General features: G+C 44.9%; 1 protein-coding gene across 1 annotated transcript in view; it reads left to right on the top strand.

Annotated features, from left to right (window-relative positions):
• Positions 1-24955, top strand: part of LOC127413922 (cAMP and cAMP-inhibited cGMP 3',5'-cyclic phosphodiesterase 10A-like) — a 146271-nt gene that overhangs the window by 86068 nt on the left and 35248 nt on the right. The window contains 4 exon segments of the mRNA XM_051651493.1: positions 11276-11325; positions 11799-11939; positions 18361-18516; positions 21598-21648. Coding sequence (XP_051507453.1) covers positions 11276-11325; positions 11799-11939; positions 18361-18516; positions 21598-21648 — 398 coding nt within the window.

Raw genomic sequence — 24955 nt, forward strand, 5'->3', positions numbered from 1 at the left:
TTAATCTACTTCCCCAGGTTATTGTTATAAACATGAGCCTCGTCTGAAGGGTCGAGGAGGAGGTGCTGCTACAATTTACAGTGAAGTTTTTGGTGTTAATCAGAGGACAGAAAATACATTTAAGTCATTTGAACTAATAATGCTAAGTGACACTGTCAGATATAAATAAAAAATCTCTCTCATCATTTGCCCTTGTTACAGTATATAGATCACACGGGCTGTATTCTGATTTCCATGGTGAATTAGCAAATCAGTTCTAGTAGTTACTGTGGATAGAGCTTTAATTGTTGGTGACTTCAACATTCACATAGATAATGAAAATGACACATTTTGATTAGCATTTATCGATATTCTCAACTCGCGTGGAGTCAGACAAAAGGTGACAGGACCAATACATCATGTTGATGTTGATACTTTAGAAATTCTACCGCAGAGTGATGACATCTCACATCATTACCTCGTCTCTTGTATGCTGCGATCAGCTAATGTCACTCAATCTACACCACGCTATCATTCAGGTAGAACTATTCTTTCAACCATTAAAGATAGCTTCACTAATAATCTTCTAGATTTGTCTCATATTCTCAGTAGGCCAAAAAGTCTAGAAGAACTTGATGTAATAACAGAAAATATAAATACAGTCTTCTCTAGCACTCTTGATAATCGCCCCCCTTCGATTAAAGAAAATGAAAGAAAAAAGCCCCACACCATGGTACAGCGATCACACTCATGCTCTCAAGAGAGCAGCTCGGAAAATGGAGTGCAAGTGGAAGAATACAAAATTAGAGGTATTTCGTGGTGCATGATAGTGTCTGTAGCTACAGACAGGCACTAAAAGCTGCCAGGTCCGCATATTTTAGCAAACTTATAGAAAATAACCACAACAATCCTAGGTGTTTATTCAGTACTGTGGCTAAATTGGTTAGGAATAAAGCTTAAGCTGAACCAGATATTCCATCGCAGCACAATAGTAATGACTTCATGAATTTCTTTACTGATAAAATAGAAATCATCAGAAATAAAATAAAAATTATGCAATCGTCTGTCACAGCACCTCAGGAAAAAGTCTCATAATTTTCCTCATGAGCAACTTCAATCCTTTGCTGTCATAGGTCATGAAGAGCTAATAAAACTTATCGAAACATCAAAAGCCACAACATTTCTGTTAGATCAAATAAGCTCTTAAAAGAGGTATTCCCTGTAATCTCAGAACCTTTTCTTAATATTATTAACTCCTCGCACTGTTCGGGATGCAGACACACTCACTCAGTTGAAGTCTAGACTAAAGACTCATCTATTCAGCCAGGCATACACCTCATTTATCCATCAACTCACAATTAGGCTACTTTAGTTAGGTCTGCCGGAACCAGAAACATTTCTCATAATCTTTAACTCTGCAATAAATTGAATGGCATCTACGCTAATATTATTCTATTTGTTTCCCTTTCTCAACCTCGGGAGTCATATCCCGAGGTTACCAAAGCCGGCCAGATCCAGCTCTGTTCCTGCTTGGTGTCGGACTCCACTGCTACATGTCGCTGAGTGATGACAACTAACTGCAGCTGGTGCCAGCCAGACATCACTTCAGTCTATTACGATGGACTTCAGAGGATGAACTGATTCCAACTCCAACTGTAAGACATGGGATAATTTATATGCCACTTCCTGAACCTTGGACTTAGGATGGACCTCACCTAAATGACCTGCCGGTTGAACTGCGGTGCACCTCATTGATCTCTGCCTGCATCACCTTGGAATGCATAGACTATCAATTAATTGCCAACAAATGCCTTCATCAGCCAACTAACAAAGGACAATGCATCTATGTGAACTTCTGCAGTTAATCCAGTATGGACTTCAAAGACATTAGTAATTAATCTTACAGTTCATACAAAATCTTTGATTAAACACTGGCCCTTAACACTTACACAGTTTACTATTTTTAAACCATGACTTGCACTGCACACAAATAACTAACACTGGCATTATATTCATGATGTTAGCCAGAGGGTAACACATCCCCCCCCAGTGAGCCTGGTTTCCCCTAAGGTTATTTTTCTCCATTTACCAACATCTTATGCAGTTTTGTGTTCCTTGCCACAGCTGCCTTCGGCTTGCTCACTGGGGTTCTAAATACAATTATTATATAATTATTTATTTTTATACACAATTTACAATCATATTTAATCAAACTACACAATGATGACTCTTAAGACATTATAGATATTACAGTTTAATTTTCTGTTAAAGCATGATTTTCTGTAAAGCTGCTTTGAAATGATGTGTGTTGTGAAAAGCACTATACAAATAAAAATTACTTGAGTATAAAACTTATATAAAATTTCAATTTCCTTTCAATTTGCCAAGTATAATATCTAAAACACAAATAAATAAAAAAATGTCATACCAAATGTTTCCAAATGACATTTTTTCTGTCGATCCTGTCGTGGATAACGCATATGCGCATGCGTACGTGAATGAAATTGATTTTAACCCTGTAAAGCCTGAAATATGAAAGAACTTTTTACATTAAACTGTCATTAGACAAAATAAAAAAATATTTTTTTGCACGTTTTATTATGCATCATATTTGGTACATTAGGCTTTAAAGGTCATTATCCTCCTGAGGCCCAGCAATTCATTTTTTTTTATATGACATTTGTTATTTAAGGTTTTCTTAGCCCTTACATGCTACAGTGGTAAATCTTGGGGTTATTATCAGAGGGCTCCCTGGGCTTTTTTTTGTTTGTTTGTTTTTTTGTGGCAATGACAACTTCCTCTCCTTGGTCTATAAATATGGATTGAAATGTATCACAGTTCAATTTACAACATCAAATACAATATGAATAATAAATAAATAAATAAATAAACAATTTTATCATATGTATTTTATGCACTAAACACTATATGGACATTTAAATAAAGAGAAATTGTAAAACTTTTTTCGCTGGGTCTCAGAAACTTATGTAAAAGTTAAATTATCTTTTTAATGGCAGAGCAGGCTGCTTATATGAAAATACACAGAAATATTAGTTCACACTATAAATATATCTTATAAAAAATTATTTTCAAAGCTTTTATTTTTTTATAGTGGGCATGAATAGAATGTAATGGTGATTGAGTGATATAACTTAAAAGCCTACTGTATCATATTTGGTACATGTAATTTCAACATGCGTTTTCAATAAAATAATATACAAAATTTTATCCAAGCATAAGTTGCTTATATTCAGCAAATACACATTTTAAAATATCAGCAAAAATATATTCATTACTGACACTTTTAATTTATTAAAATAAGCTGTCATTTATCCCAATACAAGAGTCTCTTTTTTTGCAGTCATTTTAAATATATCAATATAAAAATTTAAACCACTTTCTTTCACAAATAACCACTAGATGGTGCCATAAACATGTGAAACTTACCTACCATATGTTTTTTATGTTTCAGCTTGAACAGAGAGTGAGACGATGTGTATCAAATTTGATACATATGACTTTATAGGGTTTAAATATATTTTTATGAAGCTTTTTTATGTGGTAGTTTTTAATTAAATTATTAGAGAGCATTTTGTGTCATTTTATCTAAAATTATTAGGTAAACTGAAGATCATAGTTTCTTGGGTACATTTTAACCAATTTGTAGGAATAGTAATTAACACCCCCCAAAATTATTATTATTTTTTTTTTTTTTCAGTGTATATTGTTTCTGGAGGTACCCCATATATTTTGCATATAGGATGTTTATGGGTTATTCATGTTGACAATTGTAATATTTTACTAATTAGTTTTCATTCATTTTACTAAATCTACTTTCTACTACTCCTACTTTAAATTTGAATTACAGTTCTTTTGTGTTTTCTTCCTCAATTTAAATCCAAGAAAGGGATTTGTAAAGGCATTCTCAATTCAGTTCTCAGTTCAGTTCTGAATGACACACAATCCTGCTAAATACAGATTTGAGATGGAAGTGTACTTAATCCAGGTTAAATATCCATGAAAGGGTGTTCCTACCTCTCAACTCCACACACACACACACACAGGGCGAGCACTGCACAGCCTGTCACTTACTGTAGCATCCACCCACGTGTCGTCTGCATGCTGCAGTACTGCAAAGCCATGACATTCAGTCCTGCATGTTACAAACTCGCACTAACTACTGTAAACCAAACTCCTGCTCACCAGTGTCAGAAATTAACCTTTTTTAATTAAGGGGCAATATTTTCCTCCTAGAATTTATTTTCAGGGGCATTTTTATTATTTATTTATTTATTTTATTTTATTTTATTTTTTTACCTTTTATGAGGACTTTTTTTTCTAACCATATAAAACATGCATGTCATCCATGTATGTAAAATACCTTAATTGAACCAATAAATTAAAACACATTTGTAATCTGAGCAATTATGGCTGCCCATTATAAAATCAACATCAAAAAACGTCATGGTTACTGGTGTAACCTCCGTTCCCTGATGGAGGGAACGAGACGTTGGTGTCGATGTAGTGACACTAGGGGTCACTCTTGGGAGCCCGAGACACCTCTGGTCTTTGATAAAAGGCCAATGAAAATTGGCGAGTGGTATTTGCATGCCACTCCCCCGAACATACGGGTATAAAAGGAGCTGGTATGCAACCACTCATTCAGGTTTTACGCTGAGGAGCCGATATAAGGTCCGGCCATTTCAGCGGGTAGTTCAGCGTTGTGGCAGGAGGGACCAACGTCTCATTCCCTCCATCAGGGAATGGAGGTTACACCAGTAACCATGACGTTCCCTATCTGTTACTCACTCGACGTTGGTGTCGATGTAGTGACACTAGGGGTCCCTATACAAAACGCCACAAGGCTGAACTGTGTTACGTGAACTGGCGGTGTGTGGTGGGCAGACTTGCTGTGTGCCTCATAGCCAGCACACCAGGTCGACACGTAACCTCCCCCAACACAGTTATGAGTGTTGAACAGCCCTTTTTGGGGACAAGTCGACTACCCAGAGATAGAGACAGGCTTAACCCAGTCGTGGCCTCTTTCCCCTTCTCTTTTTCCACTCCCTAAAAAAGAAGGGGGATTATCTGACTGGGCCGCCAGGTCTAGTCGGGGGGTGTCCCTCCCAAGGGGAGGACACCACGGAGACCACACCTCGCCCCAAGAGAGGGGGGATATTTAAGTGGAAGAATACATCACATGGTCTTTCCAACCATGTGGAGAGCCTTCAAGGTAGATCCTGCCCAATGGGGGAGGAGTTACTACAACATGGAGACTGGGGCAGAAGGGCTCTGCCCAAGGAAGATGCAGTTTGCCAGCAGGGAAACGAACTAGCGGAAGATATAGATCGCATGGGGTTAGCCTTACAGGGAACCGCCACATGCGGAGCACCTACCCCAGAACCGGGCTCTTAGTTAGCGCGTGTACTGGGCCGGCAGTGAGTCTCTCCGAAAACTCGACTGCCACAGGGCTCGGAGGAAGTCAACCAGGGAACAACTTTTGTGAACACTACTGGGAATTAACAGCGCATGTCTTCAGCTCAAAAGGAGGTGGAAGGCGCTATGTGCAAGCGATACACCCGGCCGGCTATCCCGGGCTTATCCGCTCAGGTTGCGTGCCACTACCTGGGACGAAACTGGTTCCACCCGGAGGTTGTAGAACCTTGCAAAGGTGTTGGGTGTTGCCCAGCCTGCTGCTCTACAAATGTCTGTTAGAGAGGCACCTCTGGCCAGGGCCCAAGAAGCCGCTACACCACGGGTAGAATGGGCTCGTAGCCCTACCGGGGGCGGCATGTCTTGGGCGAGATATGCCATAGATATGGCATCAACAAGCCAGTGGGCGATCCTCTGCTTGGAGACAGCGCTTCCTTTCCGCTGTGCACCAAAGCAGACAAAGAGCTGCTCAGAGGTTCTAAAGCTCTGCGTGCGATCCAAATAGATGCGTAAAGCGCACACCGGACACAGCAACGACAGGGCTGGGTCTGCCTCCTCCTGGGGCAGCGCTTGCAGGTTCACCACCTGGTCCCCAAAAGGAGTGGTGGGAACCTTGGACACATAGCCCGGTCAGGGGACTCAGGATCATGTGAGAATAGCCCGAACCGAACTCCAGGCACATTTCGCTGACAGAGAACGCTTGCAGGTCACCTACCCTCTTGATGGAAGTGAGCGCAGTCAGGAGGGCCTTAAACTCGGCTGACTGCAAGCTCAAAGGGGGCTCTCTGTAGACCCTGAAAAACTACAGAGGTCCGATGAGGGAACGAGGCGTGGCCTGGAGGGATTCAGCCTCCTGGCGCCTCTTAGGAACCTGATGGTCAGATCATGCTTCCCTAAGAACTTACCGTCAACTGCGTCGTGGTGTGCTGCTATGGCAGCAAAGTACACCTTCAAGGTGGAAGGGGACAGCCTTTCTTCCAACCTCTCTTGCAGGAAGGAAAGCACTGATCTGACTGCACACCTCTGGGGGTCTTCCTGACGGGAAGAACACCACTTAGTGAACAGACGCCACATAAAGGCATACAGGCGCCTCGTAGAGGGAGCCCTAGCCTGAGTGAACGTGTCTACCATCACAGGTGGGAGACAGCTTAGGTCTTCCGCGTCCCGTCCAGGGGCCAGACATGGAGATTCCAGAGGTCTGGGCGCAGGTGCCGGATGGTGCCCCTTCCCTGAGAAAGAAGGTCCTTCCTCAGAGGAATTTGCTCGGGGGGAGCTGTCGCGAGGAGCGTGAGGTCCGAGCACCACGTCTGGGTGGGCCAGTAGGGTGCTTACCAGGACAACCTTCTCCTCGTCCTCCCTGACCTTGCACAGGGTCTGTGCGAGCAGGCTCACTGGGGGAAAACGCATATTTGCAAATGCCAGGGGACCAGCTGTGTGCCATCGCGTCTATGCCGAGGAAGGCCTCGGTCAGGGCGTACCAGAGTGGGCAGTGGGGAGGATTCTTGGGAGGCGAACAGGTGCACCTGTGCCTGACCGAATCGACTCCAAATCAGCTGGACCACCTGAAGGTGGAGTCTCCACTCTCCCTTGAGGGTAACCTGTTGTGACGGCGCGTCCGCCGAAGTGTTGAGGTTGCCCGGGATGTGAGTGGCTTGCAGCGACTTGGTGCTGCTAACTCCGTTGGAGGAGACGGCAGCCGAGTTGTGACATACAGCGGGAGTGCAGACCGCCTTGGCGGTTGACATATGCTACCGCTGCCGTGCTGTCTGTCCGAACTAGCACGTGCTTGCCCTGGATCAACGGCCGGAACCTCCGCAGGGCGAGCAGAATTGCCAGTAACTTGAGGCAGTTGATGTGCCAACGCAGCCGCGGACCCATCCAGAGGCCGGCAGCTGCGTGCCCGTTGCCAACAGTGCCCCAGCCCGTTTTGGAGGGATCTGTCGTGACCACGACATGCCTGGAGACCAGTTCTAGGGGAACACCTGCTCGAGAGGTCGGTCCAAGGGCTGAAAAGACGGTGACAGACCGAGGTAATGGCCACGCGGTGTGTCCCGTGGCGCCATGCCCGTCTCGGGACTCGAGTCTGGAGCCAGTGCTGAAGCGGCCTCATATGCATCAACCCGAGCGGGGTGGCCACCGCCGAGGATGCCATATGCCCCAGGAGCCTCTGAAAAAGTTTCAGTGGAACCGCTGTTTTCTGTTTGAACGCCTTCAAACAGGCCAGCACCGACTGGGCGTGCTCGTTCATAAGGTGCGCCGTCAAGGAGACTGAGTCCAACTCCAAACTGAGAAAAGAGATGCTCTGAACCAGGAGGAGCTTGCGCTTTTCCCAGCTGACCCGAAGCCCTAGTCGGCTGAGGTGTGAGAGCACCAGGTCCCTGCGTGCGCATAACACGTCTTGAAAGTGAGCTAAGATTAGCCAGTCGTCGAGATAGTTGAGAATGCGAATGCCCACCTCCCTTAACGGGGCAAGGGCAGCCTCTGCGATCTTCGTAAAGACGCGAGGAGACAGGGGCAGGCCGAAAGGGAGGACTTTGTACTGATACGCCTGTCCCTCGAACGCGAACCACAGGAAGGGTCTGTGTCGAGGAAGGATCGAGACGTGAAAGTACGCATCCTTCGGGTCTACCGCCGCGAACCAATCTTGATGCCGGACGCTCGCTAGAATGCGTCTTTGCGTCAGCATCTTGAACGGGAGTCTGTGTAAAGCCCGGTTCAGTACTCGCAGGTCCAAGATTGGCCGCAACCCACCGCCTTTTTTCGGTACAATGAAGTAGGGGCTGTAAAACCCTTTCTTCATCTCGGCTGGAGGGACAGGTTCTATCGCTTCCTTCCGTAGGAGGGTAGTGATCTCCACGCAAGGTAGCAGCATTTTCGTCTTTCACCAAGGTGAAGTGGACACCGCTGAACCTGGGCGGATGCCCGGCGAAGTGAATCGCGCAGCCAAGTCGGATGGTCCGGACCAGCCCTCGTGACGGCCTGGAAAGCGCAAGCCATGTGTCCAAGTTCCGCGCAAGGGGGACCAAAGGGACAACGTCATCGGATGTACCGGCAGGTGGGGCCTCACGGCGGGGCGGAGCTCGAGGTGCCACACCACGTCGTGGCCGTGCTGAGTCCGAGGACATCGAAGCACTTACCTGGCTCCTTGTGACCACCCCCGGAACAGCCTGGGACGGGGGAGGAAGAGGCCTGTCCTCGTGACCCGTGGAGACTGTCACATCGGGGGCGGATTTGTGCCACAGCTGGGCGCTCAGGGCGGGAGACCGCCGCTGGAGCACCAACCTGCCAAATGGAGTGGTGGACGGTGGGCGTGATGCCAGCCGTACACACCGGATATGTGACCCAGGGAACAAGGAAACCACTCTTGCTGAGCTCTTGAGTACTGCAGCCACTTGGGCATGCAGCGCAATTAAATGCAAAAGGTAACAAAAAGATGAAGATCTGCTTACCAGCTCCAGAGCAGCGGGTTTCGTTGTCCCTGGGTCGCCCGTCTCAAGGGCGCTTTGAAGCCTTTCACGGGTTCTGGGCGGATGCGAGACGGGTGGGCTGCATTGGAGCCGGTGCAGTCACCGCAGGGGGACACCCTTGGCGATGAGTAGATGGGGTGCGGGATCTTGAGCTGCGCCGGGGCAGGATAAGCCGGCTAGCATCCATCTACTGCTCTACCATCGAGAACTGCTGGGCAAAGTCCCTGGCGGTGTCGCCGAATAGGCCCACCTGGGAAATGGGGGCAGCAAGGAATCGTGTCCTGTCGGCCTCACCCATCTCGACCAGGTTGAGCCAAAGGTGACGCTCCTGGACCACTAGTGTGGCCATCGTCCGCCCAAGAGACCGCGCCGTGACCTCCGTCGCTCGGAGAGCGAGGTCGGTCGCCGGGCGCAGTTCCTGCATCAATCCCAGGGTGGAACTACCCTCGTGCAGTTCCTTTAGTGCCTTGGTGGACTTGCAGGAGAGCCATGGCGTGCAGGGTGGAGGCGGCTTGTCCAGTGGCACCGTAGGCCTTGGCCATCAGAGACGACGTAAACCTACAGGCCTTGGACGGGGGCTTTGGGCACCCGCGCCAGGTGGCAGCGCTCTGCGGGCATAGGTGCACCGCGAGCGCCTTTATCCACCGGGGGATTGCCGAATAACCCTTGGCCGCCCCACCATCGTGGGTAGTGGGAGCGGGGAAGCTGAAAAGATCGGGACCGGGCAGTAAAAAGTGCCTCCCGCGACCTCGTCAGCTCTTCATGCACTTCCGGGAAGAAAGGAACGGGGCGGGGCGTGGCTTTGAGCGGCGCCGCGAGCCCAGGAACCAGTCACTGAGCCACGAGGGTTCAGGGAAGAGCAGTGAAATCCATTCTAACCGACGCTCGCGGCTGTCCGGGAAAGCATGTCTTCATCTCCGCGTCAGCCTGTGACTGAGCGATTGACCCCGAAGGGAGGAGCCCAGCTGAGGCTTCCGACTGGACGAGCCCACTCTCCGATGCTGCACTCGAGAGCTCATCACTTTCGCGGACTCCGAATAAGAGGTCGAACTCGCCATGAGACGAGCCGGCAGACTCACCCGGAAGCCCGATCGGGGCAGACGAGCGTGCTGGGGAATGGGAGGTCCCCGGGGGGATACCCGGTGGAGGCGGTCCCATTGGGGTCCCCAAATCGCCCCCAGTGCTAGCAGCGCTGGCCTCAAACCCGTGGGTAAAATGACCGAGGCGGGAGCCTCTGGGGTGGCTCGCTTTCTTACGAAGGCGAGCCGCGACCGCAACGTTGCCATGGACATGTTCTCGCAATGAGAACATGACCATCCGCGAACGCTGTCTCCGCGTGAGCAGTGCCCAGACACGAAAGACAGTGATCGTGACCGTTAGAAGGCGAGAGATAACGAGCACAACCAGGAATAACACACAATCGGAAAAGCATCTTTAAAAAGGCGCATCTTTAAAAAGACGTTCCGTGTGCGCTCTTTTAGAGAAATATACTCTTTTAGAGGGGAAAAACGCTCTTTTAGAAAATATACTCTCTAGTTTTTCTGCCGAAGCGCCCAGGGGCGTTCTCTGCAGTGCACCAGTGCAGAGGAGGGAGAAGCCGCTGAAATGCACCGTCAGATCCAGCAGAGGTGAATGAACAGTGCTATTCAGCTCAATGAGCATGACTGTTCGGCTCTGAAGAGAAAATCTGAATGAGTGGTTGCATACCAGCTCCTTTTATACCCGTATGTTCGGGGGAGTGGCATGCAAATACCACTCGCCAATTTTCATTGGCCTTTTATCAAAGACCAGAGGTGTCTCGGGCTCCCAAGAGTGACCCCTAGTGTCACTACATCGACACCAACGTCGAGTGAGTGACAGATAGGGAACATAGCAGCTGTAAATGATACACTAGATAGCATAGCACAATAAACTCTCTGCTAGTGTACATTTTAAATAATAAAACATTTTAAATATGTGGGGTATTTTTGTCACTTTCTGTGTCATTTTTGCTCTGAGCACAGGTTTATTTCTGACTCTGTTGCACACCATCATTTAAACACCACACAGATTTCCATTTATTTTCACTCTTTGTAATTTGCATTCTTTTGGTCCTTTGGGATAATTTGATCATCTTCAAAAGCAAGTAGCATTATAGTTCCTTAAAAATAGTAGCCATGAGTATTAGCAATTAGTTACATGTTTCCTTCCTTTAAATACCTTAAACAGATGTGATTTTCATGGGTCTCTTTTTGTCCACTTAAATAGATACTTTGGGACTGCAACTGTTATAAATGTTCATGTTAATTTCAAACACATAATACATCAATCCATGACTCTGCAAATGATTCATATACTTTTTTCTTTCTTTCTTTCTTTCTTTCTTTCTTTCTTTCTTTCTTTCTTTCTTGTCACAGCCACAAAAGCTGATGGATTTGCACTTTACTTCCTTGGAGAATGCAACAATGTAAGTAAATTGTGTGCTGATTGAGTGATATGTTCTGTGGTTTACATACCAGTCAAAAGTTTGGACACACATACTTATTATTTGCTATTACTATTGTCTACATGTTAAAATATTAGTAAACTCATCAAAACTATAAAATAACACAAATGGAACTATGATAATTATGTAGTTACCAAAACATGTTAACTAAATTTACATTCAAGCTTTTTCAAAGTAGCCACCCTTTGACTAATTTTCACTTTATAAAACTGTCAATGTTGGAGAGTGCAGATAGTCATAAATGGTAAATAAAATTAATTATTTTGCATCTTAAAATATTGTTGATGCACTTTACAACCCCAGCTGGCCCCAACTAATGAAAAATTTGAAGTACCCTAATTAGACAAAGATATATTATAATTACAGTGACCAATAAGGACTTTTTTTTTTTTTTATGTCATACTGTTTTGTTGATGTTTTTCTCTCTGCGGCAGAGTTTATGTTTGTTCACTCCAACGGGGGCAAAAGAGGGGCTTCCTGGGCTCATCCCCTCTGGTCCCATCACGTTTGGGACCACCATCACCGCTCACGTTGCAAAGACACGCAAGACACTACTTGTAGAGGACATCATGGGGGTGAGATGCATGTAGAGTTTAACTACACTTCACTACAGTCCAACATACTCATCTAAAAATCAAGATTATTTTGCTTTTGCACAAATAATTATTTTAGTTGTTATATATCTGGTCATTTTGAGATTAAGGTATTAGCTGATAACTGTGCCTGACTGGCTGATTAATTGATTTTGTCTAATGTCAGTTACAAAATCCTGACAAATTTGTCAATGGATAGTGCACATTTTTGTAAAGAAGGTAACTTCTATGCTGCTTCAGAAGCTGATGCTATAGGAGCTCCCTTCACACCCTATACCAACACACCAATTTGATTGGCTAGTGAAGCTTAACGCTCTGCTTATGCTGACGTCATTGTGAGCATCTAAGCCGAAGCCCAGCTTATGACCAGAGGGCATAAGTTCAAACTCTCCTGATACGGGGTGTCCAGGTTGAATGACAGTGGCATTGTTGCCCTTTCAGTAAGTTTCCTTCCTAGGAATGAAACTCGACTCAGTTGCCATGTAGGCACACACGACTAACGCGTTCAGTCCTCTCTCCTATGCATGACAAGGTTCAAGCTGGATGGAACCATGCCATTAAAAAAGCAAAAGGTCTTCACAGTGTCAGCGCGCCTTTGAGGTTCGCCATTGGTGCTGCCCTTTCCAGAATTTCACATTTTGACTTGAAGTTCTCCCTATTCAGTGAGAGTTCATGTCTCTAGTCTCTAGCTTGTTAAAAGCGCCATGTCACGAATTGGCAGAAAATTGCAGGTCTGTGGGCAGCCTGGTGTCAGTGGAATGACACCCCTGGCTAACATTTTATTCACTTCTTGCTTTCCCTGTTGTTATGAGCAGAGAATGAAAATGAATCTCCACTGTAACAATGGTTAGCCCTGTTTTTACTTTTTTTGACGCCATACCAGAAGACTGCCATGTCACAACATCAGATTTTGTCATGTTTGTCCACTGGACTGCTTCGTGTCAAGTGATTTGCAGATGCACATGTGCTTATCCCCTTGCTGCAGGCCATTTTTGAAATTCGGCTTCAAGGGGACTACATTCCAGTTCAAGGTCCTACCTTTAAGGTTGTCCTTGGCCCTTGCACATGTACGAAATGTGTAGATGCTGCGCTTGCTTTGCTAAGGCCAAATGGCGCCTGTATTACCTAAATGGTTAGTTGCTGACAGCTCAATCAAACCCTAGGAATGAAACTCGACTCGGTAATCATGCCGGCACCTGACAGAAGAACGTGTTCAGTCCATTCTCATACACTTGACAAAGTTCAAGCTGGGGAGAACCCTTCCATTGGGTCAGTACCAGCGAGTGCTGGGCTTGATGGCCACTGCAGTTGCCGACACACTGCCAGGCTTGCTATGGATGAGACCCCTCCAGTGCTGTCCCAGACTGAGGGTCCTTCATCACGCTTGACAACATGGTCATCTTCACCACATAGTGATGCGTCGCTGTTAAGCCATGCTAGCTATTTGAGGATAAATACGTTTTATCAGTTTAAAGGTTTGTCACATCAGCCAAGATGGTCAGATGCAAAGTTGTCAGGAAGGACGGGTCCAACACAGGCTGGGGAGCCCTGTGCAATGGACGTTCGGCTTTTGGCACCTGGAAAGGTGCACAAACTGCATGGCATATAAATCCCCTGGAACTGATTGAAGTCCACTTGGCTCTGATAGACTTTTGGTCTCTTATGGACAGCACTATGGTTGTGTCGACATAAACCGCCAAGGAGGATTATGGTCAAAGCGCCCAATTTTGTACCTGGTCAGGTGAATTCTCCTCTGGAGTGAGTCTCCTACATGCGACGTACGTCCCTGGCCACCAGAGTAGCAGAGCAGGTTTACTCTAGCACCAGAGTGGCAAGACAGGGGAATGGAGACTCCATTCTTAATCAGTTCAGAGGAATAGGGGGGTATTCAGTAGAGGTGGAGGAAAAAATTATTATGTTTCTTGAGACAAACAATTCTAAAATCATCTCCTTGATGAAAAAAATTGAAAAAAATTGTTTGTATTATTTTTTTTTAAATTACACGTTAAGCTTAATGCTAATACAATGATTGATAGATAAATATAGGAAGCTATATTTGTGCAGAGTTCAACATGAACAGGTTTACTCCAGGCTTAGTCCTTTATTGCACCACTGCTGCAGCCATCAAGGCTCTGCTTGTTAACTGTTGGACGTCAAATCCTCTGCTTGTTCCTATTACTATGCATAATCCACAGATTTATTTGTGAGGTGTTGTGGGTATTTGTCAAGAGTCATTCTGTAGATTCTGTCTGACACTGATTTAATAAATAGTTTAGCAGAAAAAAGTCTCATCAAACTTTTGGATGCCGTGAACTACATGTTGTGCGCCCGCAATATTCTAAAAGCTGTGCACTTCTGAAAGCGCAGCAAGGATCGCCTTGTGTCATGAGCTCCGGTTATGTTGAAACGTGTCATACTAAGTCCGGGATGCACATAAGCACATTGAAGCACGTCATTCAACGTCCGCAATGTGCATTAGCAGTTTTGGGCCTTTTGGGATCTGTATTGGAGCTTTTCATGTTTCTTATTTTAATAGGTTTGTGGGATAAGAGGTTATAGTTATTTAGCCTATTTAATTGTTGAATATTCTTTAGTTACCTGTTTAAATGGCAGTGCTTAGCATCCATATTTCCCCATGAAACACGTCTAAATTGGGTAACATGGACATAATGCAGCCTTACACTGTACATGGGTTCCTTAAAATGATTTGTTTCACCAATAGCTCAGACAATGTACGACTGGTCAATTATTAGTTTTAAATTGGTAGTTTTGCACATCTCTACCTTTTACCTGGAAATTCTGTATTGCAGGGTGAAACAAATGTCATTTAAGACACAACTGTTATTCAATTGACATTTATTTCTTAAAAGGAGTTAACTCAGCTAAATATTTCAAAACATTAAATCGCAATACTTACAGAATCGCAAAACTATAAAAATCACAAAATATATTGAATCGGCAAGTAAATATCATTATAATATTGAATTGGGAGGTCTGTGGAAATTCCCAGCCCTAGTATTCAGGTAGTTGTGGTTAACCTGTTTGCCTCCCCTGAGACCACACGTCATCGCCTCTGGTACTTCATGACAGCAAGTTCCACCAGGCTTGAACGCCATAGCTCACTGATGGCCAGTGAAACAGGAATATGCATTTCCCTGTCAGCTTGCTAAATCCAATATTGTGCAAGATACAGGAAGACAAGGAAACTAGTTGCGCCAAATGGCCCAACAGCCACTGGGCACAGATGTGGTAGAGCTGTGGATGCTCCCCCATGGGAAATTCCTTTAATGTCGGATCAGCTCTCGCAAGCTTGAGGCACGATCTGGCATCCTCGGCCAGAGCTATGTAGACTGCATTTCTGGCCTCTAAACGGGGCTCGTCTGACACATTAGGGCTGTCGCAACCGGTGTAAACCACCATACTACAGGCTAGGGCCCCCTCAATGAGGGGGCTTTATGCCTAAAAGTGGTGACCCTTTGCTGATTGGTACCCCCCTGGGTTGAGGACCCAAAGCACTGCTCTCTGCAAACAATACTCTCCTTCCTGCAAGTGAATTTGGTTGCAGGACTCACTCCATCTACGCTCAAGGTTTACGTCACTACCATAGTGACCACTCATGACCTCTGAGGGCTTGTCTATAGGCAAACACTCTCTGGTCAGCAGATTTCTCTGTGGTGCAAGACAGCTAAGATTCATTTTTGCCCTGCTACCATCGTGGTCTGGGACTTAGCGCTGGTGAAAAACACACTTACTGGTTCCCCGTTTGAGCCACTATATGTGGTAAGCATGTGCATACTCTCTTTGGAGACTGTGCTGCTAAATTATTTAACATCAGTCAAATCTGTTGGGGACCTTGTAGTCCTTTCTGTCAGCAACTCTTGTTAGAGTTTGGACTGAGCCTGTCAAAGGCCATTCTCAAGCCCAGAGTGGGTTTAGTGCCCAAAGTGCTGGCAACCCTCTTTATGGTTCAGGTTATTATCCTGCAGGTGTTCTCTCCTTATCCCTTGGAGTCAGACGAAGCTTAGAGACTGCACATGCTCTGCCTTGTAAGGGCATTAGGTATATACTTTGACCAAACCGGTCAGTTCAGGGTGTCGGAAAAACTATTTGTTTGCTGTAGATGCCGTTCAAAGGCTGTCTCCAAGCAAAGAAATTTCCACTGGGTCGTAGATGTTACTGTGCTCACTTGCGATTTTCAAATCATACAATGTCCCATGAGCATAAAAGTTCATTCTGCCAGGAGTATGGCCTCTTCCTGGGCATGGGAAAAGTGGGTGTCTTTAGAAGTCATGTCCGGCTGCAGGTTGGGCTTCCCTTAACACTTTTGCCTGGTTTTACAACCTGTATGTATCTTCCCTCTCTTCCCAGATCTTTACAAAGGAAGAAGGTTAATCACTGACCAATTGGATAAGTATTGGTGTTATATCAGAAACTTGGTCTCTTTGTTCACCACTAGTGTGACTGAGAGCATATGTGCAAAGTTTTACTACCATGTTGGCTAGTATCATTGTGCCAAAGCCCAATGTTTCACTACCCTGTCGGCTAGTGTCATTGTGCCAAAGCCCTTGGCCAGGTCTGCTCTCCTCCTTCCTGCAAACCGGGAATATGTGTTGAGACATTGCTCCACTACCCAGCATGGCTAGTGTCTCTGTCTTGGCATCGAGCCATTCATTTATTGCTCTATTAACCTATTGCTCTTAATGCTTTTGACTACCCTGTAAAGGCTAGTAGGCATTGCACATCAGTGTGAAGGTGTTATGGTATGTGACTCCCATAGCATCAGCTTCTGATGCAGTGTCAAAGTTTCCTTCTTGAAAGGGAACGTCTCCGTTGCTCACTTTACCTTAAGTAAAGAACTTTTGCCCCTTGATAGGAGGGAACTGTGCCACAGCTACTGATTTTTCACAGTTATGGGACAAGAGATATGCTCTCCTTCCCTTCAGTCGTAAAATCCTGAGAGTGTGAAGCTGGGCTCCGGCCTATATGCTCATGATTACCTCAGCATAGGCGGAGTGCCAAGCTTCACCAGCCAATCGAATTAGTTGATGGCATAGGGTTTAAGTCCCATCCTCTGTAGAGAGCTCCCATAGTGTCAGCTTCTGACGCAGTGTCTCGTGCCCTCCTTTCAGGGAACCACGTTAACGTGAGTAACCAAGACATTTTCTGTTTTGTATCTACATATTTTTTTTTTTTTGTGAATTTGATTAATATAAGTCTTTATTTAAATTAAGCAATTGTGTCTACATCTTTGCTGATAATTGTTTTATATGGAGTGGCCCAAAAGTATTTAGACACTTAAGCCTCCACACCTCCACACACTTTACAGTATGAATGTTATTGCATTAGATAACAAAACATTAAACCAAGTGGCATTTATTTTAAAGGAACATGACACACTTTACAAGTGAAAATGATTTTGGTTTTTATTTCAGTTTATGAAAAAAAAATTTTTACATTTAGTTTTCAGTTTAGCTTAAGTTTATGATAATAACCTTGGTTTGAACTTGAGGGGAACTGACTGTATACATCCAACATAGTCTCATGACAACTGGTGATAATTCATACGAGATGGTGAAATCGTTAGATATTGTACGACTTGGTTTGTACATAAAGGGACAACCTTTGTTCCCATAGAGACCAACCAATCAACAAACACTATTTCAAAACAGGCATCAAATGTTCACTAGCCTCCTATCTAACACTTTATTTTCAGAAAGAAAATGTTTATAAACAAATTTTGTTACTCGTTACATATTTGTTTATGTGTTACAATTGACTGATCTATGTCAATTAACGGTAATACTCTTCTTTCGTCTCATTCCAAACCCAGATGTTTTTCTTCCAAAAGTTATTTTACTATTTAAATCATGGTTATATTAGGGTTTGGGTAAGGGGTTAGACTTTATGGTTAAGTGTAGATTTGGGTTAGGAAAAAATCGTAATAGCATTGTTAGTTGGTTTGTTTATTTTTCTGGGAGTAAAACTCAAATGTTGTTGTAAGAGCCAACTTGTACAATTTATTACGATTTGGCCATTGCCTACTATTATTATGACTTATCATGAGTCCAGGTTAAAAATCTAAACCAAAAATCACTTTTGATTAAAAAGTCAGTTTATTGAAAGTCATTCTAAAAATGGCTCAGAAAGTTAAGGTATTCAGAAAAGTTAAGCTCTAGCATCACCTGTTTACAGGTGACATTTTGTTTGATATTTTACCCATTAGAAAACCCTTATTGTTCATCGACCACTTATTTATATTTATCTGTTATGAAGAGCAACAGAAGTTCAGAGTTAAGGATAATTATGACTGTTTGAAGAACAGCAACAAACAACAAACCTTCCCCTACGTGTTTCGAAATTCTTCCCTGGATTGTGAGTGATGTGTGTTGTGTGTTTCTTGTAGGATGAGCGGTTTCCTCAAGGCACAGGACAGGACTCAGGGATCCGTGTTCACTCTGTTTTGTGTCTACCCATCCTCACCGCCATCGGAGACCTCATCGCCATCCTGGAGCTTCAACGGCATTGTGGCAGAGAGCCCTTCAACCTCAGCCATCAGGAGGTATTTTGGGAGGGCATTTGAGGGAAAATGTGTTAGTATTTGATCTACCCATGGCTTTGCTCTCAATTGTTTTAGCCAAGCTTTTTCAAATAAATGTCTATGGACAGCATCTGTGGCATGCTGTCGATTACCACAGACAAAATTCAACTGCATAAGCAAATGGAAAATGCTTTTACAGTAATACACTTAAGTGTATAATGCAAGTTTTAGAACTTGATTATTAATAATAAATCAGTATTACATTACTATATATTGATAACAAACTGGACTGGGTTAAAAAAACAAACAGAGTGAATAAAAAGTGAACTCATCTATCACAGCAGGATCAAAAATAAATCAATGTTTATGTAACAGGGTTCAAATGGGAAAAGAGGAGGCGGGAACCGGACGAACCATCAAAGTAATATTAAAACATAAAGACAAAACACAAACGCTCACACGGCAGCTGCGTGTGGCTCTCTCTCTCCCGAACTGCCATATCCGGCTGCCTTTATCCCTCTCCTCGGCTGATTAGCCCGAATGGGGGCCGGGCGTGTGTACTCACAGCCTCCTCGTCACACTCCTCCCTCCTTTGCCTCAGGCCGGGGAACCCCTGGCATGATGTACATACCCCCCCACCCTCCTCCTTTCTGTGTGGTGGTGGTGGGGGGGCGTTGCCCTTCTGGCTTTTCCCCACCTTTCTAGAGCTGGGGAGGGGGACAAGGGGAGGGAAAATAAAAAGAGGAGAGGGAAGGATCAAGACGGGGTGGCAGTGAGAGAGAAAAAAGAGAGAGAGGAAATACCCAGATTCACTGTCGCCTGGCCCTCAGCCACTCCCCGACCTCTGGTGGACGACAGCTCGCTCCTCCCCTGGTGGACGGTAGTGGGTCCTCCGGCCTCGGGCAGACAGTCACACTCCTCCCCCTCTTTTCTCTCTCTTTTCTTTTTTTCCTATTCTTTTTTTCCTATGGGGGGACGGCAGCATGCATCAGATCCTCGGTGGCCGGCAGTGATGCCTCTGTCCTCGGGCGGACAGCCGCGGCTGCTCCTCGGTTGGCTGGTAGTGGCAAGGACTCCACGACAGCGCATCTCTCCTCTTACCCGGGTTTCAGCACCAATGTAACAACGTTCAAATGGGAAAAGAGGAGGTGGGAACCGGACGAACCAAAGTAATATTTAATGTAAAATGAAAACATAAAGACAAAACACAAACGCACATACGGCAGCTGTGTGTGGCTCTCTCTCTCCCGAACTGCCGCATCTGGCTGCCTTTATCCCTCCTCTTTGTCACAGTGTACAATGTAAATGCAAAGAGAACCAGTTACTTTCTCTCGATACAATGAAGGGACATAGAAGGGACAAGATATAGCTATTCTTATGACACATTTTAGATGAGCTGAGTTCAGCAAACTCCATCTACACAAAATATGTTGGTAACGCATAACTAGTTCCTCCTCGTAGAATAGTAGTGTAGACAACTTTACAGTTCAAATAAACATAATAAAAACGTTTTAGTACTGAAGAATTCATGTAAGGATGTTCTTTTCAATTTGAGGCACTTTAAACACTGTGGACTTCTAGACGTCTCGTTAAAATATTTTTCACACTCACAATATACTGTATGTACACCAATCAGCCACAACATTAAAACCACCTGCCTAATATTGTGTAGGTCCCCCTCGTACTGCCAAAAAAGTGCCAACCCGCATCTCAGAATAGCATTCTAAGATGATATTCTTCTAAACACAATTGTACAGAGCGGTTAACTGAGTTACCGTAGACTTTGTCAGTTTGAACCAGTCTGGCTATTCTCTGTTGACCTCTCTCATCAACAAGGTGTTTCCATCTGTGCCACTCACTGGATGTTCTTTGTTTTTGGCACCATTCTGAGTAAATTCTAGAGACTGTTGTGCATGAAAATCCCAGGACATCAGCAGTTACAGAAATACTCAAACCAGCCCATCTGGCACCAACAATCATGCCACGCTCCAAATCACTGAGATCACATTTTTTTCCCCATTCTGATGGTTGATGTGACAAGTAACAAGACAATGAACCAATGAAAACAAGACACATGAACATGGAGGGAAAACAGGACATCACATGACTAGAGAACACATGACATGAAACAGGAACTAGAATACAAAATAAAAGACATGATATACATGAACACACACATTAAACATTACAACTATTTCATCTCAAGCACACTCTTCTCTTGACACTTTTATCGACTTGGTTAACAAGGACACTACAAAATTTATTAGGGGGCAAAATTGTTTAGTGTGGTGGAAATGACGCCACAACTGTGGGACAGTTGTATTGTTTTTTTTTTTTTTTTTTTTTTTGTTTTTTAATGGATAGAAATAATTTTCACACAGTAAATATTATTATTATTTTTTATTTCACTTTGTTTTGTTTTAAATATGTAATAATTCATATTTTTATAATAGATTTTCAAAGTTAAGTATTGAAAATCTGGGTCTGGGACAAGACATAAAACAGTAAAATCCATACATAAGAAGCATTTCAAAAGTACCAAAAATAAATGATGAAATCCTGGTAATGTTTTTTTTTTATTTATTATTATTATTATTGATTTATTTTTTTATGTGCCCTTCACAGTTTAACAAAAAGAAAAAAGTTTAAATCTGTTTTTAATTTTTTAATAAAAGTCAACCCATGGGACATTAAAGTGCCAGAAGTTGAAGAAACACCCATTCTTAAACTAAATATGAGCTTCACGTTTGTACTTTCATTCTTGTCTGTTAGGCTTCCTTTAATAAGTGCACTTACATAAGTGCATTACTGTAAAATAATAAATAAATTACAAACTGTGTGACTAGTTTTTGTCTGTGGTGATCAACAGCATGTCACACACGCAAGTAAAAAATTACCCAAATATTATTTTACTTGAAAAGTACATTATTAATAAGTTTGATAAGCTCCTGTGAGTCGTTGCATTGTTATTCAGTAGAATGTATCACACTAGCTATGAAGATGTTCTACCATGACTGTCAGTCCAGGTAGGCTACACGTAACTATGTAACTTGTTCAAAGAGCACTTATTGTGTCTTCAGCTAAGTGTACCCTGTTTTTCAGGTTGCAACAGCAAATCTGGCCTGGGCATCTGTAGCCATACACCAGGTTCAGGTGAGCACTTTTGAGGAAAGCATACATACAGTAATAAACCCTTGTTGTTTTTGCAGCTTGACAGTTCAGGGTCCTCTTGCATAAGCTGGTTGATTTGGTTCTGCACACGTGTTTTGATTTCTGTAATCCACTGTGTACATGGAACGGCCTGCTGGTGGGCCCAGTGTAAGCAACCAGACCACACGTTACACACACCCGCATCTCAGGAGGTGCAATTAATGACAGTGCAGTCTTGTTTGTATGTGAACAGTTGCCAACCATGAGTGACACCACTCTGGGTTTTGATGTCCCTGTGCATCACTGGGCTCTTTGGGAGAAACTCCCTCTGTGGGACCAGAACCTTCTGGAGACCTTCAGGACATGTGCATACAGTATCATATAAATATTTTTAGAGCTATTCGATGTATTTTAAATCTATAAAGCGCTGATAGTATTGCACTGACACATAATAAGCAGCTTGAGTGCTGATGATCTAGATTTAATGGGACAGTTCACAAAAATATCACTTCAAACTCATTTTTATCTAATTGTGTGGAACACAAAAGGCATTTTCCACTAAAAAAATGGCAGGATGCTCCTTTCCATACACTGAAAGCTGATGTGTACCAGTGGGCTGTCAGGCTCCAAAAAGCTTGAACAATGACTTTTGGAATATAAAATTAGGATCTGTTCCTCATGAAAACATGGCTTCAGAATACTTGTAATACAGAACACGAGCCACATGAAATGAAAATGTATTGTGCTTTTTTGTCCATTTTGAAGCTTGACAGCCCACGTCCCCATCTACTTTGTACTGTATGGAAAAGAGCAGTGCCATACCAATGGCAGCTTTGCCATTCTGCGAAACATCTACTTTTGTGTTGCATGCAAAAAAAAAAAAAAAAAATCAAATGTACACCTTTAAAGCGACTCTGCGATCTCTTTTCTTAGGCCTTTATTCAAATTAATTACTTATGGCTAGGCCCAGACAGAACATGAGGACCCTTTTTTGGGGCATTTTCTGCACTGATTTTGGGGGAAAATTTGTGGAATGGATTTAAACATGGTAAAATGTGTTTAAAGGAATTTCCTGGTTACTTTCGTAACCTCTGTTCCCTGATGGAGGAAACGAGATGTTGTGTCGATGTAGTGACACTAGGGGTCACTCTTGGGAGCCCCAAACACCTCTGCTTTTTGAAAAAAGGCCAATGGGAATCGGCAAGTGGAATTTGCCTCGTTGCCAGTGCACCAGGTCGAACGGTCCTTCTGGAACAAGTCGACTGCCCAAAAAAATAGGGACAGGCTAGCACAGTCGTGGCCTCTTTTCCTCTTTTTTTCTCCCCAGACAGAACATGAGGACCCTTTTTTGGGGCATTTTCTGCACTGATTTTGGGGGAAAATTTGTGGAATGGATTTAAACATGGTAAAATGTGTTTAAAGGATTGTCCTGGTTACTTTCATAACCTCTGTTCCCTGATGGAGGAAACGAGACGTTGTGTCAATGTAGTGACACTAGGGGTCACTCTTGGGAGCCCCAAACACCTCTGCTTTTTGAAAAAAGGCCAATGGGAATCGGCAAGTGGAATTTGCATGTCACTCCCTTGGACATACGGGTATAAAAGGAGCTGGTATGCAACCACTTGAATTCACTTATTCAAGGTCCCGGCCATTTCAGCGGGTAGTTCAGTGTTGTGGCAAGAGGGACACAATGTCTTGTTCCCTCCATCAGGGAATGGAGGTTACGAAAGTAACCAGGACGTTCCCTATCTATCACTCACTTGACGTGTCGATGTAGTGACATTAGGGTTCATGCAAAGGTGTTGGGTGCTGCCCAGCCCGCTGCTCTGCAGATGTTTGCCAAAGAGGTGCCACTGGCCATGGCCCAGGAGGCCGCCACACTCCTGGTAGAGTGGGCTCGTAGGCACGTCCTGAGCCTGATATGCCATCGCGATGGCATCAATAACCCAGTGGGTGATCCTCTGTTTGGAGACAGCGCTTCCTTTCTGCCATCCACCAAAGCAGACAAAGAGCTGCTCGGAGCTTCTAAAGCTCTGCGTGTGATCCAAATAGATGCGTAAAGCTTGCACCGGACACAGCAACGCCAAGGTTGGGTCTGCCTCCTCCTGGGGCAGCGCTTGCAGGTTCACCACCTGATCCCTAAAAGGGGTCGTGGGAACCTTGGTCACATAGCCCGGTCAGGGTCTCAGGATCACGTGAGAGTAACCCGGACCGAACTCCATGCACGATTTGCTGACAGAGAACTCCTGCAGGTCCCCTACCCTCTTGATGGAAGTGAGCGCAATCAGGAGGGCAGTCTTCAAAGAGAGTGCCTTAAGCTCAGCAGACTCCAAGGGCTCAAAGGGAGCTCCCCGTAGGCCCCGAAGGACTACAGAGAGGTCCCACAAGGGGACGAGGCGCGATCTGGAGGGATTCAACCTCCTAGCGCCTCTCAGGAACCTGATGATCAAGTCGTGCTTCCCCAAGTACTTACCATCTACTGCATCGTGAAGCCGAAATAGCAGCTACATACACCTTCAAGGTGGAGGGGGACAGCCGCCCCTCCAGCCTCTCCTGCAGGAAGGAAAGCACCGATCCAACTGTGTATCTCTGGGGGTCTTCCCGTCGGGAAGAACACCACTTAGAGAACAGACGCCACTTCAAGGCATACAGACACCTCGTAGAGGGAGCCCTAGCCTGAGTGATCATGTCTACCACCACGTGTGGTAGGCCACTTTGGTCTTCCGCGTCCCATCCAAGGGCCAGGCGTGGAGATTCCAGAGGTCTGATTGCGGGTGCCAGCTGTTGCCCCGTCCCTGAGAAAGAAGGTCCTTCCTCAAGGGAATTTGCCAGGGGGGGCTGTCGCGAGGAGCGTGAGATCCGAGAACCACATCTGGGTGGGCCAGTAGGGTGCTATTAGGATGATCTGCTCCTCATTCTCCCTGACCTTGCACAGGGTCTGTGCAAGTAGGCTCACTGGGGGAAACATGCATTTGCGTAGTCTAGGGGGCCAGCTGTGTGCCAGCGCATCTATACCGAGGGGTGCCTTGGTCAGGGCATACCAAAGCGGGCAGTGGGAGGATTCCCGGGAAGCAAACAGGTCTATCTGTGCTCGACCAAATCGACTCCAAATCAGCTGGACTACCTGGGGGTGGAGTCTTCACTCTCCCCTGAGCGTAACCTGTCGTGACAGCACGTCCGCTGCAGTGTTGAGGTCACCCAGAATGTGAGTGGCTCGTAGTGACTTGAGGCGTTGCTGACTCCAGAGGAGGAGATGGCGGGCGAGTTGTGACATGCAACGGGAGCGTAGACCGCCTTGACGGTTGATGTA

This window comes from Myxocyprinus asiaticus, chromosome 23 (genome assembly GCF_019703515.2).
Source record: "Myxocyprinus asiaticus isolate MX2 ecotype Aquarium Trade chromosome 23, UBuf_Myxa_2, whole genome shotgun sequence".
NCBI classification, from domain to species: Eukaryota; Metazoa; Chordata; class Actinopteri; order Cypriniformes; family Catostomidae; genus Myxocyprinus; species Myxocyprinus asiaticus.